Below are 17,829 nucleotides of genomic sequence, written 5' to 3'. Positions count from 1 at the left end.
AAATAAATTAATTTTCTAATTTTTCATTTTTAGTCATATATTTATTTGTTCCGCCAAATTTCGGAATCTTCATCGGCTCTTTTTCGTTCAAACGAGCTGAAATTGGATATGTAGAATTGTATACTATAGGCGAAACGATTTTATAAAAGTTGACGGTTGATTTTGGAAACTCAGATATAATTCTTACTTAAATTTGTATGCGAATTGAGTAAATATCAAAGAAATGTAAAAATTTGTCGAACCTCTGAGGGAGTCATCTTTTTTAGGTAGAGTTCGTACAAAACAAAGTGGCACCGAGCAAGAGAGAGTGTATGATGTATATGTATGTGCACTCGTATCTACACTCTCTCTTGTTCAGTGCCACTTTGTTTTGTACGAACTCTACACCAATGATGTTACTATATACAACTTGATATAAGATTAAGTGTTTAATAAAGTTGTAATATATTGGCACAAGCCAATGTTATCACAAAATACATAAATCTATATAAAATCATAAAAATTACAGATTATTGTAAAATAAAATTAATTTAATTTTATGATCTTAGGTAAGTTTTATTGTCGTAATTAGATCGTAATTCAAATTTCTCTTAAGAGGAAAATGATTTATGATTTTATTTATAGACCGGAAGCCACTGACCACCACTAATCCCAAGTTTGTAACGCTTAGAAATATTGATGCTATAAACAAAATTTTGGAATAGAGATTCATGAAATCAATAATTAGTTCATTTTTGTTTGTCTGCATGTCCGTTTGTTATCATGATAACTCAAAAACGAAAAGAGATATCGAGCTAAAATTTTTATAGCGTACTCAGGGTATAAAAAGTGAGTTTGATTTCGATTAAATGAGCAACATATGTCAATAAAGCTTTCTGCATCTTATAAACTGTACATTTTTAGCTTTTGTTTGGAACTTTTTCCCTAAATTTTATTGTTTTTGGTGAGATTCCAACTTAGGGCATAACTTCAGTTTCCACTTGTACAGTTAAAGATGTTACCAATAAAGGAAAATGAAAGAAACCGCTCGCATTTTTCTTAAACTTCATGGAATGTGTTTTTTAGATGTCAAATATTTTTAGCATCAACGCATGAGTTAGTGGCGCAAATGTTTCTATTTGGTAATAAACAATAAATTGTCAACTAGATGAAACGATCAATGTTAAAATTGACTTACAAAATTAATAAATATGCAACTTGAATTACGTATACGTTTTACATGTATAATACTTTTCTATTATTTGACAAACACTTAACATTTACGTCATACAAGTTGCCTATTTACGAACTTTTAAAGTGAACCATTGATCGTTTCATTGAATTAGAAATTTATTGTTGATTAACAAATAAAAACATTTGGACGACCAACTCATACTCGCTTCGAAAAACGACTTTTTACATGACAAGAATTTAAAATTTGTTACAAAAGGCAGATGGTTGGAGGCTTTTCAGATGGTATAGTTAGCCTTGTAGTAAGGCTACAATGAGTAGCTGCCGTCCTATTTAATGAAAGATTTGATATATTTTACGGCATTTTCTTATATGATTTAATCGTATCAATATTTGCCAAATATCAACGTAGAAAATTTTAAAAATTCACATTTGCTAAAACAATAATAATCCTATAAAAGCCGATAGTAAGAAATCGTATGTATTACATTTTATTGGAAAATATTTCGAGTAATTTGTTTCCAAAAAAATGTATTCAAAGTTAATTGTATCAAGTATTATTTCTGCAATTTTCATCGGTAAGTCTAAAGCTTTGATAAGTCAAGTTTATATATAACAAGTTAATAATTATTCTTAATATTATAAATTTTAGGTATTGGAAATGGTGAAGTAATTGGTGATCAGGCGTCAAATTGTTTTCACGCTCCAAATGTTTGCCCCAATAAAAATATTACTTTTTGGCTGTATACCTGGTAATTCTTTCAAATGTTCATGTAATTTAGTTAATTCTGTCACCAAAGCAACGAAGGTAACTTTTTTGTAAGGTTTTGTTAATCTTCACAAACTTCAAGTCAAGTAAAAGTACAGGCTTTTGTTGCTCTATCGAATTTGGAGAGCATAATGATCTAGAGATAAAGTTCTAAAAAGATAGTTCCTTTATAATTTTTGTATCAGAAAAAATTTAACGTTTAATATTAGAAAAATTGAAATTTGATTGCCCTTTACAAAAATTGATTGATTACTCTTTGCATTATCGTTTGCATTGTTTACGTTTTTTCACCCCCATTTTTTAATATTCGTTAACCTCTCTTTTAATGACGCCCTTATCAATCACTTATTTACACTGGGTCCGCAAGTCCTGTAGCTTTTGCGGCTAATCTGCTACTGGTTATAAATTAAGAATAGAATCGTCAAAAATTTCAACTTGTCTATCTATGGACATTTAAGTTCATAAATCGGGAAGTTTTTGAAATGCCTGATTATATAAAAAGACGAAGATCGATTTTTGGCCGAAGCCGAAGCCGAAGCCGATTAATCGGCTATCACCACAACCTTCGACCGAAGCCGAAGCCCAGCCGAAGTCGAAGGTTTAAAAACATGATTTAAAACTTTAATATTAAAGTTGATCTCTAGAAGTTGATCTAGAGATTATGATCTTTAGAAGTTGGTCTAGAAGTCAATCTAAAGATGATTAAAAAAATTACCTTGAAATTTATTTCAAAATAATAACATTTAGAACAATTCGTTCAATTCCGACGTTTGCTAGGAACATTCGGCCAAAGCTTCGGCATCGGCCTGAATTCAGGCCGAAGCCGAATGTTTGACCGAAGGTGGTTTTTTTTGGCCGAAGGTGGCCGAAGCCGAAGTCGAAGCTTCGGTCGGACACTAGTTGTAATAGACATGATGTCAAAATTAATGAAATATTTTCGTTTTTTTTTCCTGGAATTGAAGGGATAACCAACAAAATGGTATACAATTGGATATCGATAATAGAAAAAAATTAAACAATCAGTTACCGTCTAAAGAAAAACCAATAAAAATTTTAATCCATGGCTATTTAGGTGGTAAAAACGATACCTTTAATAACGTTACACGAGAAGGTAAGTACTTTTTATCCGTTTCTAAATTTTAAATTGTAAATAAGACCCGACTGCATATAATTTCATTTTTAGCAATTTTCAAACTTGACGATCCTTATGTAATATCAGTTGATTGGTCTCCATTAACGCAAGTTAATTGCACGTTAACTAGTGCAAGAAATACACGAGTTGTTGGTAACTGTATTGCAAATTTAATCGATAAATTAATTGGAAATGCCAGAATTTTATTGGAAAAGATTCATGTAATTGGATTCAGTTATGGTGCACAAACAGCCGGATTTATTTCACCAAATTTGAAATGTGGAAAGAAATTGGCATGGATATCTGGTAAAGCAGTTAATTTTTATTCTAAAGTAGAGAGAGACAACACAAAGAGCTGCCAATATCATGAAAAAGTCCATTTCAAATTAAAATTGGATTTGTTCTTGTTCCGATGTTTATTTAACCGCTGTGGTCACGAAAATACCAACTTTTTACTTTTACGAATTTTCATGTGAAGTCTTGTAAATGGCAAAAGCACTTTTTTCTTAGAATTAATCAAAAAATCTCGTAATTGACTCGGCACTCGCGTCAAACGTTCGGTAATCTTTATTCTCATGATGAGAGAAATTCTCAAAACTTCTGAAGGTCTCGAAAAATATATATTTAAGAAAACTTTATTTATACTTATTTTAAAACTTTAAACTAATTCTTATTTTTTGAAAATATAGGTCTAGATCCATCGTTACAATATTTCGATACACCAGACAAATCCCAGCAGTTAGATCAAACGGACGCAGATTACGTAGATGTTTATCATGCAGCGATAGGATATAGAAGTCAAATTAAACGAGTTGGTCACTGTGCTTTTTACTTCAACGATGGTCAAAATCAACCTGGATGTAGAAAACTTGACCTGGATCAAAGTAAGACCCGTTCCTTACATATATTCTCAAAAATAATTCACTTAAAGTCTATGGTATGTAATTATTCTAATTTATTATTTTTAGCCTATCGTCATTTATGCAGCCATGAACGATCATTTAAATATTATGCTGGAAGTGTTACCCACAAATTATGGGTCGAAAGATGTGGCGGTTTACCGTTGCATAAATGTAATCCCGTAACAGACATCCGAGCGGGTTATTATGTACCTTATGGGTAAGTTTCTTAAGTTGCTAAGATTTCTTTTAATCTCTAGACATAAATAAGGTCAATTATTTCCCTTGTGCGAACACAACTAGAGACCCATGAAGAATGAAACAGTAATATTAAGACGAATAAACATTTTGCCTTTTAAAACTTGGAGAGGAGACATTCAAATGCGCATCAGTAAATTGTGCCCGATTATGTTCATAGATGGCACAATTTGCTCCTATGTTCGATTATGAGCAAATTGTGCCATCTATGAACAGTAATCAGAAGTTACCAAAGATCAGAATTACTTAGTGTTAAAATATTTAATTGAGCTTTAATTATAATTACATAGGTGTCGTTTTTTTGATAGAAAAAAAGTTTTATTTTCCTGGGTTACGGTATATTTATAACATGATGACGCGAAGCCATAAGATGTTTTCACTTCAAAAATAAAAGTTTTAATTTATTTACAGTACAAGTGGAGTATTTCGAGTCATCACAACAAATTATACAAACGAAAAACTAAATGTAAACGATGATGATGTCGTGAAACAGTTAGCGCAACTTAAAGAGCAGCCTAAGTAAAAAAATTTGGAAAACGGTTGACCCTGCAGGTCATCCCTGTAACTTCCCGCTAAGTATTGACTCATAACGTGTAAAAAATTTTATCTATTCTGATGTTATATCCACTCGCATTTTATTGTAATTAGATGTGATCTTAGACTAAAATCTGATTAAATCTGATCAAACCGATTACGACCGACTTGGTGGCGATCGATGTAGTTTTTACACGTTGAGAGCTGATTAGTTTTTGAAATCGATCGATAGTTCTCTGAGCTCAAAAATGAAGATGTTCGAAGCTTTTGAGCTTCTAGCTCAAAAATTTCATAGACGTTTGATAAAACACTATTTTTTAAATTTTCAAATCGCGATAACTTTAGAATGAATAAACCGATTTTCACGCGGTTGGTGACATTCGACGCAGTTTTTGAAGCTTCATGAAGAATCTTCAAGTTTCAATTGATAGAACAAAAAAATTTTGAGGTTATTCCGAAAAAACGCTTTTTTGGGTTTTCTTTCGTCAACGATAACTCACGAACGAATCAACCGATTTTGACCGGACTGGTGGTGATCGACGTGGTTTTTTGATGTTGAGAGCTGATTAGTTTTTGGAATTGATCGATACAGCCGTTTAAAAGTTATTAAAAAAAAAAACACTTAAAAAAAATTTTTTTTTGCAGTTTTTTTGAGATTTCTCGAAATCTATCGGTTCGAATCGGTCCAAATAGGTCTCAAAATAGTTTGGGTCAAGCCCTTTCGAATGGCACCAACCGCGATCAAATCGGATAAGCCGTTCAAAAGTTATGAGAGGTTTACATGCATCCACACACACACACACACACACACTCATACATACATACAGCCATACAGACACCCTCGCGGAAGTAGTCAGGGAAGCTTCCTGACACCTTAAAACGTCGAGATCTGATGAAAACTCGATTTTGGCAAAACGGGGTGAAAACAATAACTTCCCTATTTTCTTAGCGGGAAGTTAAAAAAACAAAAAAACGATGAAATCTCTCTACATTCGATACCGATGAAGTATTTTCATCCTTAAAAAATAATGAAGACAATTCATTACCAACTTGAAAAGGTTGAAAAATAATAAGTGTAATTTTATTTTTATTTAGAAATAATTTTGTATACATTATATAATAAAAACATTAATTTTAAAAATATATTTGATTTTTTTATTTATTTCAACAAATTCTATTCAGAAAAGTTGAATGAAAAAGAAAATTCGTCATTTCCTGAACCCTGACATTCATTCTTGAACCATTTTAATCGTTTTATCAAACTTATAAACTCATATAATTTAATCTCCGAGATTTTATTAAATTGATACTAATGGTACCGTAGTCACTGTAACCCGTGGCTAAAAGCAACAATAACAAATTTCGTAGAAAGTGGTCACCCCAAAAAAATCACTACGAAATAACGATTTTTTGTTCAATACATCCTAGAAAGATTGCATTTTCACCAATCGACTCTAAATAAAGTCAACTGAATGCATCGAAAAATATCATTGAAAACATCGCAACCACTGGAAATATTGAAAAAAACATCCTCCAAAATTGCCATTTTTATAGTTTATACATGCTAGAAAGATGGGAAAATTGTAAAAATAACCCCTAAAATTACGTTTTTCTGTTGAATACATACTACAAAGGTTATAAAGTTTTTATATGTCAAGCATTGTGCCCATAGTACTCTTCAATCAAATATAATATTATCCAATTATTATTTATTATTTTGTATTTTTGAATGGATTTAATTAAAAACAATTTAATAAATTGTAATGAAATTTTATTTTTACATTAATATATGTTTTCATTAAATCATTGAGCTTTATAAACGCTATAAGTACGCATTTTACCAAAAAATTAGTAGTAAATTTAATGACATCCGTAAAAAATTTATTTATACATCCACATATCATTCATTTTTAACAAGAGTTTTGAAGGACTTCCAAGTGACTGTTTTTTAATTGAAAGGCTGATGACTATCTTAGCCATGCAACCAGAGTTAAATTAGCAAATTGCAGACAGTCACCAAATTAGCAACGAGTAACATCACTATAAGAGTCATATGACAATTCATGCTGATGAAGACTACATGGTAGTCGAAATACGTATTTATGTTGTACAATAATTGATCTAAGAAATTGTGGAAAAATCTAACTTTAATTCGTTTAAAGTCCAACACTTTTCCTTATGAAATTTTACGCCATAATTACAAAAATTTTAATGTCGAAACCAGAGATCGAATCAGGGACCTTTAGATCTTCCAGCTGAGCCATTTCGGCTTTGTGCTCATAGATACAAAATGCATTTTGCTTTCTATATAATAAATAATTTTAAAATTATTATTTTAATATTTTGAAAAAAAAAGATAAGATTTTTGCAATTTTATAAATATAAATATTTTTAAATTTGGTAAATATTAACTTTAAATATTTAAAAAATTTATTATATTTTTTATACCATGTATATAAAAGATATCAAGGTATACTAAGTTTTGTGCCAAGTTTGTAACGCTTAAAAATATTGATACTACAAACAAAATTTTGGTATAGGTGTTCATAAAATCACCTAATTAGCCCATTTCCGGTTTTCTGTCTGTCCGCCTGTCAACATGATTACTCAGAAAAGAAAATAGATTTCATGCTGAAATTTAATAGCGTGGTTAGGATGTAAAAAGTGAGCTTGAATTCATAAACGAGCAACCTAGATCAATTGCGTCTTGGGTCCGTAGGACCCATCTTGTAAACCGTTAGATATAGAAAAAAAGTTTAAATGTAAAAAATGTTCCTTTTAAAAAAATAAACAACTTTAATTTGAAACATTTCTTCGTAAATATCACTGTTTACTCGTTAGAGCGCAAATTATGCGTAAGTTATATAGTATGTGTTTTATGGGAATATCAGAGTTGTTTGTTTGGCATGTATGAATGTGTGGCTATCTAAGAGTGGCCATCGTTTTTTACTTACATGGCGTAAAAAAACAAACGATTGCGTGACCAACACTCTCTATACATGGTATTTCAACAAATAACTCAATCAATTGATGATTTCAATTGTTTATTTCGTATTTACCTATTTATATTAATCACAATATGTACCTTCACTTTGAACGAGAAACGTTTTAATTATTGAAGAACAGTCTGTGTTATCGATACTTATTGGATTTAAAGTATTTTTAAGAATGTTATTAAAATTAATTTTTACTTTAATTTTTGCAACATTTTTATTACGTATGTTTTCTTAATTAATAGTTAGTGTACTTTTAATTAGTGAAAAACAAAATAAAATGCCAAAAGTGTAAAGTATTCCTATTTGCCCATAGCGCTATTAGGAATTTATTTGAATTTTTTTTTTTAATGAGATGCGTGATTTTCTTGAAAGCACACTTTTTTTACTGATCTTTTCTTACTATGAAAAATTATCTGCCTTTTATTTGTTAAAGTGCAATAATTCGATTTTATTTATTTTTAATTTTTTTTAATTTGATATTTTAGATTTTGGTTATGCTCAAAGTAGCTCTGGTCTTAACTGTAAAGTAGCTCAAAATATTTGTCCGAATCACGATATTAAATTTTATTTATACACAAGGTAAGATGTTTGAATTTTTAAAATATAGTTACTTTAAAAGCCACGTGTTTATTCTTGAATCTTGCGATTTGCGTGATTAATAAGATTTTCGGAGTAATGCAAATTAAATTCTATTAGAATATAAAGAAACTTTCAAACGATTTTTAATCCTTTTCTCGTGATCTAATCATGACTTTGCAGGCAGTGGTAAAGATAAAAATTTAAATTAAAAAAATTCGCTTAAAAAATTTAAGCAAAAAGAGAGAGAATATAATTAAAACTTGGTTTTTAGGGGTTAATTTTTCTCAACTCTTGGGTTGCAAGAGATACAAGAGTTTAATAAAAGATATAAGTTTGTAAATGAGCGATTTTCGTTTCGGAAGTTTCATTTTCATCAAAAAATATTGGCCATATATCCGTGGATGGCGAATGGCGTCTTAAGAATGGAACATAGAATTTTTTATTATCTACTCTCGTAAAAATCTCTTTGAAATAATTTACAGACATCTGTTTGATAGAAGCGAAAAAATCAGTCAGCATAATCTCTAATCAGCCTCTTACCTATCTTATACTATTTTATTGTTTTAATCTCACAAAATTAAATCCAATGTTTTCTTTAATTTGAAGGAATTATCCAACAGATGGCATCGAATTAAATGTTGCAAATTGTAATGAACTAAAGCGGCAATTGCAAGAATGTAAAGATAAAATGTTTAAATTTTTAGTACATGGAGACGTAGGATATAGACATGATGAATTTAATACGGAAATGAGATCAGGTACTGATTTTCGTTTGTTTTTCCTATAGTTCAAAGCAATTTTCCGCACGAGTCCAAAATTTGTCAAAGCATGAGCATATCTTTTATCACGCGACTAAAGATTATCGAACGATTGACGCGAGTGCTGACTTGATAATCAAAGTGGGGCCAAGAAATACAATAGTCGCGGAAACAAAACACGGAATTGACGGAATCGAAATGAGAATAATAATAACATATTGTAATTTTTATTTGTAGCACTTCTAAAAGCTGGTGATTATTGTATTGTATCGGTAGATTGGTCACCACTATCCCAAGTTAATTGTTTCAACTTTAGCGCAAGAAACACCCATGTGGTTGGTAATTGTACCGCTTATACAATAGATCAAATAGTTCAATGTGCAAAGATACCACTGAATAAAACAGCTAATCTTATTGGATATAGTTCCGGAGCACAAGCAACTGCATTTGTTCAACAAAATTTAAAAACAGGAGAAGAAGTAGAAAGTATAGTTGGTATGGAAATTTGAACTTTTTTTAACTTGGAATGCTGTTAAATGCATAATAATTTTTTTTTTTATTTAATAGCATTAGACCCAAGCCTTTTTCCTCTTGAACTTTTCGGTACGTCAGATTTATCTCAACAATTAGATCCATCTGATGCGAAATGGGTTGATGTTCATCATACAGCGGCGGGAAACAGAAGCCAGATAGAACCACGTGGACACAGTGATTTTTATTGGGACAATGGCCAAGAGCAACCTGGATGTGGTCTAATTGATCTAAATATTTGTATGTATTGTAAAATTTAAGGAGTAGTGAATTCTAGATAAGTTGTTTGGTTATTAGCGAAGGCAATATTTTTGGAAGAAAATTTATCTGTATACTTATGAGTAGATTGACTGTAGTGGAAAAGTGTTTATTTTGTTGCAATGTCCTTATTTTCATAATTATGTGCGAAGGGACTAGGCTAGGTAAGAGCGGCTGACCTGGGGTGGCTACTTCTAAATGTACCATTTGGAGCTGTTTAGGAACAGCAGGAGTGATTTGACGCCAACGGATTTCAGGTCGGAGAGATCGTCAAAGAAAGGCTGCTTCAAGTGAGTCCAACTCCTCGTGGCAAGAGCTGGACAGTGAGATCGAAGATGAGACATGATTTCTTCCTCATCCTCACTGTGATAGCTCCCTTGGAAGTGATATAAGATCTTCGGAACGCCTACGATTGTACTCAGACCATATCTTGTAGTACCACAAGTACATTCCTCCCTCCATTTAAGATTGGTCTTTGTAAAGGGACTAATAACTCCATGAAAATATATTAATGGGCATACCAAGAGGAGCGCAGGTCGGGGCAGCAGACCCGCCCCCCGCTTTGAATGTGAATTCATCATTGATTTAATTGACTAAGTATGACAAACTAAAATACTGTTTATAATTTATGAAATTTTAAGTAAACAATTTCTGATTTGCACCCTTCTGGAGTCAAAATATAGGAACGCCCATTAGCATAGTGACTTAATATATTCATGACAACCTCTGATAAATTAATAAGGAAATGCAGGTATTAAGTTCGGAATGAGCACATAATATAGAAATTTTGTATCATAATTGCCGTTTTATTTTAAATTTAACAATAATGTATTATTTCAATTACATTTCAGTTTACCCTTACTTATGCAGCCATCTAAGCATACTTGAATATTACCCTCGTAGCTTCAGCGGACGTTATAGGGCACGAAAATGTCAATATAATGGTAATTTACCACTGGTTAATTGCAGTAGTAAAAAGTATTTCCCAGCTGGTTGGCCAGTGCCTTTTGGGTAAGTTTTAAGGATTAGAATTAAAAGGGTGATCAAAGTATTATAACGGCAAGACTTCATCAAAGGGGGTAGATACCGTTAAGTAATAACGATTTCTCAATTCAATTATTTCGGGAAAAGCGACCTTTTTTTCCTGTATAGGTATCAAATAGTAGTGTCAATAATGCCATAATATGTATTTGAAATTTTAATTTTAGATATGTCATTACTAAACAAAGAAATGTCTCGCGTGGACACAGAGGGTCAGAATTAGGTCGATTTCAGTAGATTAAATTTGGACTACCACAGAGCAATACTTGTTTTTACCATTTTTAAAGGCCAATCAAAATATTCTAAATCAAATCAGATAAATCCCGCAAACTGACGATAAAAATTCGTATTAATTAAAACAGGACCGTTTTTACAGTAGTTCCAATTTAGACTAGGTTAACTTTTTTATGGGTTTTTATTTATTTACAGTACGGCTGGAGTTTATCAAGTATCACTCGATAGTCCAACTGAATCCAATTAAACATCGGGTGTTCGAAACAAATGTATATACCGATGCCCGATGCAATTTTAACCAGATGTACAAAGGCAACGCAACATCACAATCACAAAACATAATTACTCATTAGTAAGATAAGATTGAAGAGGAAGCAACTGCTTGGAATGTCTTGAAAAACTTATCCGGAAGACCATAAGCATCCGTCGGCTTCATAAGAGGAGAGGCAGTGATCGAAAGTTGTGAAAGACATGTCAAGCATAATATTAATACCATAAGATTTGCTACAATCAATGAATTGGGCCAGCTACAGAAAACAATTGTGCCCAAGTAGCCATCAAATACTTATAATATTATATACCTAATATTTATTTTCTATTTTGTATTTTTAAACTGATTTAATTAAAAATCAATTTAATGAATTGTAATGAAATATTATTTTTACATTTTAACAAAAAATAGAATCAAATTAAGCTGTTGGCTAACTTTATCACGCAACCGGAGCCAAACATTGCAGACCGTCACCAAATACACCATAAGGGTAATGACAACTCATAGTGATGATGACTACATGGTAGTCGAAATACGTATTTATGTAGTACAAAAATTGATCCAGGAAATTATGGAAAAAAATCGAACTTTAATTCGCGAAATGATCCAGTCATTCCATAGACCGTCTTTTTAAAATATGACTGCTTTGTCTGCCTTATTGACTATTTGACGTCATTAGTAATAATCCCAATAATTCATAAAGAATTTAACACTTTTCCTTATAAAATTTTACTTCATATTTACGAAAATTTTAATGTCGAAACCAGAGATCGAATCAAGGACCTATAGATCTCCCAACTGAGCTATTTCGGCTTTGTGCTCATAGATACAAAATGCATTTTGCTTGCTATAATAAATAATTTTAAAATTATTATTTTAATATCTTGAAATAAAAGATAAGATTTTTGCAATCTTATATAAATTTTTAAATATTATCTTTAAATATTTAAACAATTTATTATAATTTTTTATATAAATCGTGTAACCTTAACTTTGAACGAGAAACGTTTTAATTATTGAAGAAAAAGTCTATGTTGTCCATATTGAATTTTAAAATATTTATAAAATGTTATTAAAATTAATTTTCACTCTAATTTTTGCAACATTTTTATTACGTATGTTAACTCAACTAAAAACTAATGAACTTTTAAGTAGTGAAAACTAAAATAAAATGCCGAAAGTGTGAAGATTTCCCTATGTCTGTTCAAAACGCTATTGGGAATTTATTTGAAATTTTTATCATGGGATGCGTGATTTTCGTGAAAGCACCCTTTCTTTACTGATCTTTTCTTACTACGAAAAATTCTCTGACTTTTATTTATTTAAGCGCAATAATTCGATTTTATTGATTTTTTATTCTTTTTAAATTTGATATTTCAGATTTTGGATATGCTCAAAGTAGCTCTGGTACTAACTGTAAAATAGCTGAAGATTATTGTCCGAATCCTGATATTGAATTTTATGTATACTCAAGGTAAGATGTTTGAGTTTATAAATTAAGTTACAATTATATTCAATTGGGATTTGGAACCAAATTTTTTTTGACAAAAATGGAAAGATCATATGTAATGTTTTTATTTGTTCACGACAATTTTATAGTTACAGGCAGTTTTAAAATAACTTTCCAAAAGAGAAACAAAAACGCCCGATAAAACAAATGGTCGTAAAATATGTTGGTGACGTAATAATGTTAATTGAATTGTATACACTGTATACAATTATTAATTATCATTATGACGGTATACGATCTTTTACGAAAATGTTTTTGTCGGGCGTTTTCGTTTCTTGTTTGGAAAGTTCTATTAAAACTGCCTGTAACTTTAAAACTATCAAGAAAAAATAAAAACAGTTTTGCTATAAAACTTATAAATGATCTTTCCACTTTTGTCAAAAAAATAAAAACTAAAAAAATAATTTTTTTTCAAAATCCCAATTAGAATATAGTTGTTAACTTCGAAAATTGGACTAAGACTAGCATACCAGGATAATAATAAGATTACCATATCAAGCTACACGATTCAAATAATATGAAAAACTTAACAAAATTTAGTAATTAAGGCTTTTCGATAACTGCATCAATCTTTATAGTTAGAAGAGAGAATTGAACAGCAAGAAATTTATCTTCAAGTGTTTCTTAACAAAAAATTTTATTGATGCCCCATCGGAAATAACGATATTCTCAGTCGCCTTTAACTCCGGGAGTCGGGACCGGTAAAAAAAGTTGAAATGCTACTGAAAATGTAACATTTTGAGCAAAAATTACAGTTGAGCTAAAGTTTGGCGTCCTACATATTAATTGTAGTTTTTTTTCCTAAAAATATATTCTTTCATTAGACACATCGAATCGAATGACTTTTTTTTTCGTTAAAAAATAACTTAAAAAATTTCTTCTATTTAAAGGAATGATCCAATAACTGGCACTGAATTGAATCTTGGCAATTGTACACAATTAAAACAACAATTAAGAGAATGTATTGGAAAAAGGATTTATATTTTGATACATGGCAACATGGGAGATCATAATGATCAATTTAATTCTAAAGGGCGAAATGGTATCTATTTTTAATTTTTTCGTTGTTTCAAAAGAAGAAAAAACCTTGAATTATGAAAATATTTCGTTGTTTTAAATTATTTTGTCTACTGGAATCCAAGAAAATGATTTTCTTGAAAGAAATAAATAAGTTCTGGTCTTAAACTCTACCACAAACCCATACTGAAATTTTTCGGGTGAAATGATCCACCAGGAAACATGTTGAGAAAGATGCTCATATATGTAAAAGAAAGTTTAAGCACATTGGTATCAGTTTTGCACGGTACAGGTGAGTATAGGTGAAAATATAAATGCCACATTCCTTAGTATCTCACCAAAAATTTTTTAAACTTTCGGTACCGAAGTTAGCGGATTTATTTCTTGTACGGCATTTATTTAATTTGCTTCGAAATCCAGCAGAGTATTTGTTGGTGCAGGGGTTTGTTACAAAGGGGTGTGACATCCATATTATCACTTTGTACCCACCTGTACCGAGCAAAACTAACGCCATGGTGCTTAAACTTACTTTTACATATAGGAGAATCTTTTTCAACATGTTTCCGGGTGGGTCATGTCACCCGAAAAATTCCAGCATGTGCTTGTGGCGTATAATACAATCTTAGAAGAGAGAGAGGACCAATACCGTAGCGCTTACACCAACTTAGTGTAGGAGTGTGAAGACATTGTATTACCGCAAAATTTCAAATGTAAGCCTTCTTACTCTCTGGGCATTATTTACTTCACTATTTACCTTACGAAATAATAATTAAAGATTTACCAGAAAATCATTGATCTTGGATTTACCTTCGAAGGATAATCTTTATAGAAAACTTTATGCAATGCGCAGCAAATGTTTGGAAATTTATTTATTTATTTATAGTATGTCTGGATGCTGGTGACAATTGTGTTATATCAGTAGACTGGTCGGCATTAACTCCAACTAATTGCTTTAATCAAAGTGCAAGAAACACACCTGTAGTGGGTAACTGTACCGCAAATTTAATAGTTACAATCATGTCATGTACAAGTATATCAAGCGATCAGTTCAATGTAAAGGGATTTAGTTTTGGAGCACGCATATGTGAATGGGTTGCACAACGTTTGAAACCAAATGGAATAAAACTGGAACGCATGACAAGTATGGGAATTTAAATGTAAATTTTATTTTTGACAAGAAAAATAATTGGTAAAATTCTAAATAAAAAATCCTTTTTCCCCAGAGGGAAATGAATAGTAGAGAAGGATAATAGAAGTAGTAAGGGTAAAGTTTGAGACAACAGTTATTATATAACTCTTTTATTTCATTCTTTAAGGGAGTGCAGGGAACTCCATAACCGAATGTCGCGTTATTTTCCAAAGGGATGTAAGTTATAGGTGATGTTTATGGAACAGGCTAGGCGAGGACAAGCGGATAATTGAAGGATAGCACGGGATTCTTCTGTTTATATTGCGAGTAGTATATAGAGGGGATAAGTTAAGTAAACGTAGGTTCTCTAAATGAATCAATGATTTCGAAGCCGTAAGCAATAGCTAGTTTTCATATATTTTGTGCTAAACGAATGATTTCTTTTACATCCGACCAAAAGATATCCGCTAGATGTCACTTATAAAGCTTTTCAGGTTCAAAATCCTATCAATATGGCTTTGCTTTGTTTTCATAGAAATAGAGCCAAGTAAACGTTTTCCTGGAGATTCTTTCGTTCCGCAAGATAGTTCGTCACAACAAAATTCAACAGATGCAAAATGGGTTGATTGTCATCACACAGCGTCGGGATTTAGAAGCCAAATAGAACCATGTGGACACGCTGATTGTTACTGGAACAATGGACAATCTCAACCTATCTGTGCCGGACTAGACAATAATGCATGTAAGTATCAAATCTTATAGAAATAGTTAATTCTTTTAGCCTTGTTTAATTATCAACAAAAGAAATACTTTTGGAATAACATTCGACAATTAATATTTTCCATACGTAGTAGATTTCGAAAGTAAGTATATGGTTCAAAAGCTAGCATCGTCATGAAAAAATTTACTTTTAGTCAGCTTAAGCATCATTTAAAGAGTACTTACTAAAATTTAACTGACGCGACGACTTATGAAATTCGTCGATATATCTATTTTAATCTATAATGGCTATAATACCTGGTTTTGTAGTGAACCAATCAAAAAATGACTTAAACAAAAGTTGCAGAGTTTGATGGGACATCATATTCTGACATAAGCATGGACCTAGCTCTCCGGATGTGCTATATTATCCAATTTAGATTCTAAAAGACAAGAGATAGAATAACATTTTAAATTTGAAAGTTGATCCTCATAAAAAACTAATATTTTACAACTAAACCATTTCTTGGAAAATCGTCCTCAAACTACGGGAAAATGCTTTAGACAAAAGATGTCAAGAGCAATAAAGTACATTCGTCTGTGCCCATGATTTTGACCTACACTTATCGATAAACTTTAAGCGTATTTTCTGTCGATTAAATTCAATTATGACATACTTTTAAGTAGCATTTTCTACGAAAAGTAACGTTTTTCAAAAAATTTTTATAGAAAAATTGTTCTATCTCTTACCGTTTAGGATCTAAATTGGCTATTAAAGAAACCCGAAGAACTAGTTCAAATCCGATGTCAGAAGATAATATCCTCCATCAAACTATACAATTTTTGTTGAGGTAATTTTTGAATAGATAACTCCTTTAGAGAGATAGTCAGATGCATGCCCTTCAACCTTCGATAAGTATCGCACGAAATCTATTTGTTTGTGGAAAATATCAAAGGAGCGGAAACTCTGGTGTCAACATTGACAAGTTTTTTTAATTAAGCAATGATGAATTATTCTAATTATATTTTAGTCTATGATCACGCATGTAGTCATGTCGTTGGGTATGAATATTATTGGTCGAGTTACAACTATCCTTTTTTGGGAAGAAAATGTGAATATGATGATGGTTTGCCATTGGAGAATTGTACTACTGAAACAGTCAGAGCTGGTTGGTTTATGCCAAATGGGTAAGTTCATGAAAAGAATGTCTTTAAGCTTTAGCCTTCTACCCCCAACAAAATTTTCAGAATTGATTTACACTTAGTTCAACTTAATATATAAAAAAAAAAATAAAGCCTTTTATCCAAAATTGCCTTGGCCCTCGTACATCCTTAACGACTATTTTATGATATATTTAAACTTACTATATTCATTTCCAGAACGGTGGGACAGTATAATGTCTCCACAGCATTAATGCCGCAAAATTTGATAAATCAAATGAACCGCACTGTATTATGTTAATAGGCATAAAATTGGATAAAAATATTACTTCTATTGATGTAGCTTTCTCCCTATTATGCATAGAGAAGAAAATCCTAAAAGTGGGTTAAATCGAAACAACGTTCATGGCTTTTCATATGGCTTTTGATTTACAGTAGCCTAGTTTATGATAATTTATTATTTAATTATTTAAATTTATACATACATTATTTATTAATATTTATTATTATTTGTTATTATTTATTATAATTTATTACTAATTATTACTATTTATTATTATTAATTACTAATTATTATAATTATTATCTGTAAATGAATTGATCTCGCAAGAATTTGGACATAAATTATAAACTTAAATTAGGCAGATTTTTTAATTCTTTTTGTTCGAAACAATTTTTTTTTTTTTTTTTTTTGAAATATAAAATATGAAAAGATTTGACAGAAATTAAAAATTTTTTGACCATGAGATAAGGTTCTTCTTGTGCTCTTTTGTCCGTGCTTAAATAAAAAATACTTTTGATAGAAGGTTTTATTTAAGTAGATTATAATAGTTAGATGCGTAGTCAGAAGGTCAAATTATTTTTAGTAATGAAACCAAAACAC

General features: G+C 30.9%; 3 protein-coding genes across 3 annotated transcripts; all 3 read left to right on the top strand.

The window, feature by feature from the left end:
* Positions 1-1,699: 1,699 nt before the first annotated feature.
* On the top strand, positions 1,700-4,948 carry LOC123294996 (phospholipase A1-like). The gene is made up of 7 exons (XM_044876193.1): positions 1,700-1,748; positions 1,823-1,922; positions 2,902-3,050; positions 3,123-3,377; positions 3,761-3,955; positions 4,040-4,190; positions 4,640-4,948. The coding sequence occupies exons 1-7, from the start codon at positions 1,700-1,702 to the stop codon at positions 4,749-4,751; spliced, it is 1,011 nt and encodes a 336-aa protein (XP_044732128.1). The 3' UTR covers positions 4,752-4,948.
* Positions 4,949-7,613: 2,665 nt separating this feature from the next.
* On the top strand, positions 7,614-11,406 carry LOC123294989 (phospholipase A1 1-like). Its single transcript, XM_044876181.1, has 7 exons — positions 7,614-7,617; positions 8,244-8,337; positions 8,944-9,095; positions 9,333-9,590; positions 9,663-9,866; positions 10,736-10,895; positions 11,355-11,406. The coding sequence occupies exons 1-7, from the start codon at positions 7,614-7,616 to the stop codon at positions 11,404-11,406; spliced, it is 924 nt and encodes a 307-aa protein (XP_044732116.1).
* A 1,385-nt stretch (positions 11,407-12,791) lies between these two features.
* Positions 12,792-17,297, top strand: LOC123305957 (lipase member I-like). The gene is made up of 6 exons (XM_044887799.1): positions 12,792-12,904; positions 13,831-13,982; positions 14,841-15,098; positions 15,622-15,828; positions 16,817-16,973; positions 17,166-17,297. Exons 2-6 carry the CDS (start codon positions 13,940-13,942, stop codon positions 17,245-17,247), a joined length of 747 nt encoding a protein of 248 aa, XP_044743734.1. The 5' UTR covers positions 12,792-12,904; positions 13,831-13,939; the 3' UTR covers positions 17,248-17,297.
* Positions 17,298-17,829: the final 532 nt, after the last annotated feature.

Source organism: Chrysoperla carnea, chromosome 1 (genome assembly GCF_905475395.1).
Source record: "Chrysoperla carnea chromosome 1, inChrCarn1.1, whole genome shotgun sequence".
NCBI classification, from domain to species: domain Eukaryota; kingdom Metazoa; phylum Arthropoda; class Insecta; order Neuroptera; family Chrysopidae; genus Chrysoperla; species Chrysoperla carnea.
Note: the sequence above shows the minus strand (reverse complement) of the source record. Positions and strands in the feature narration are given on the sequence as shown.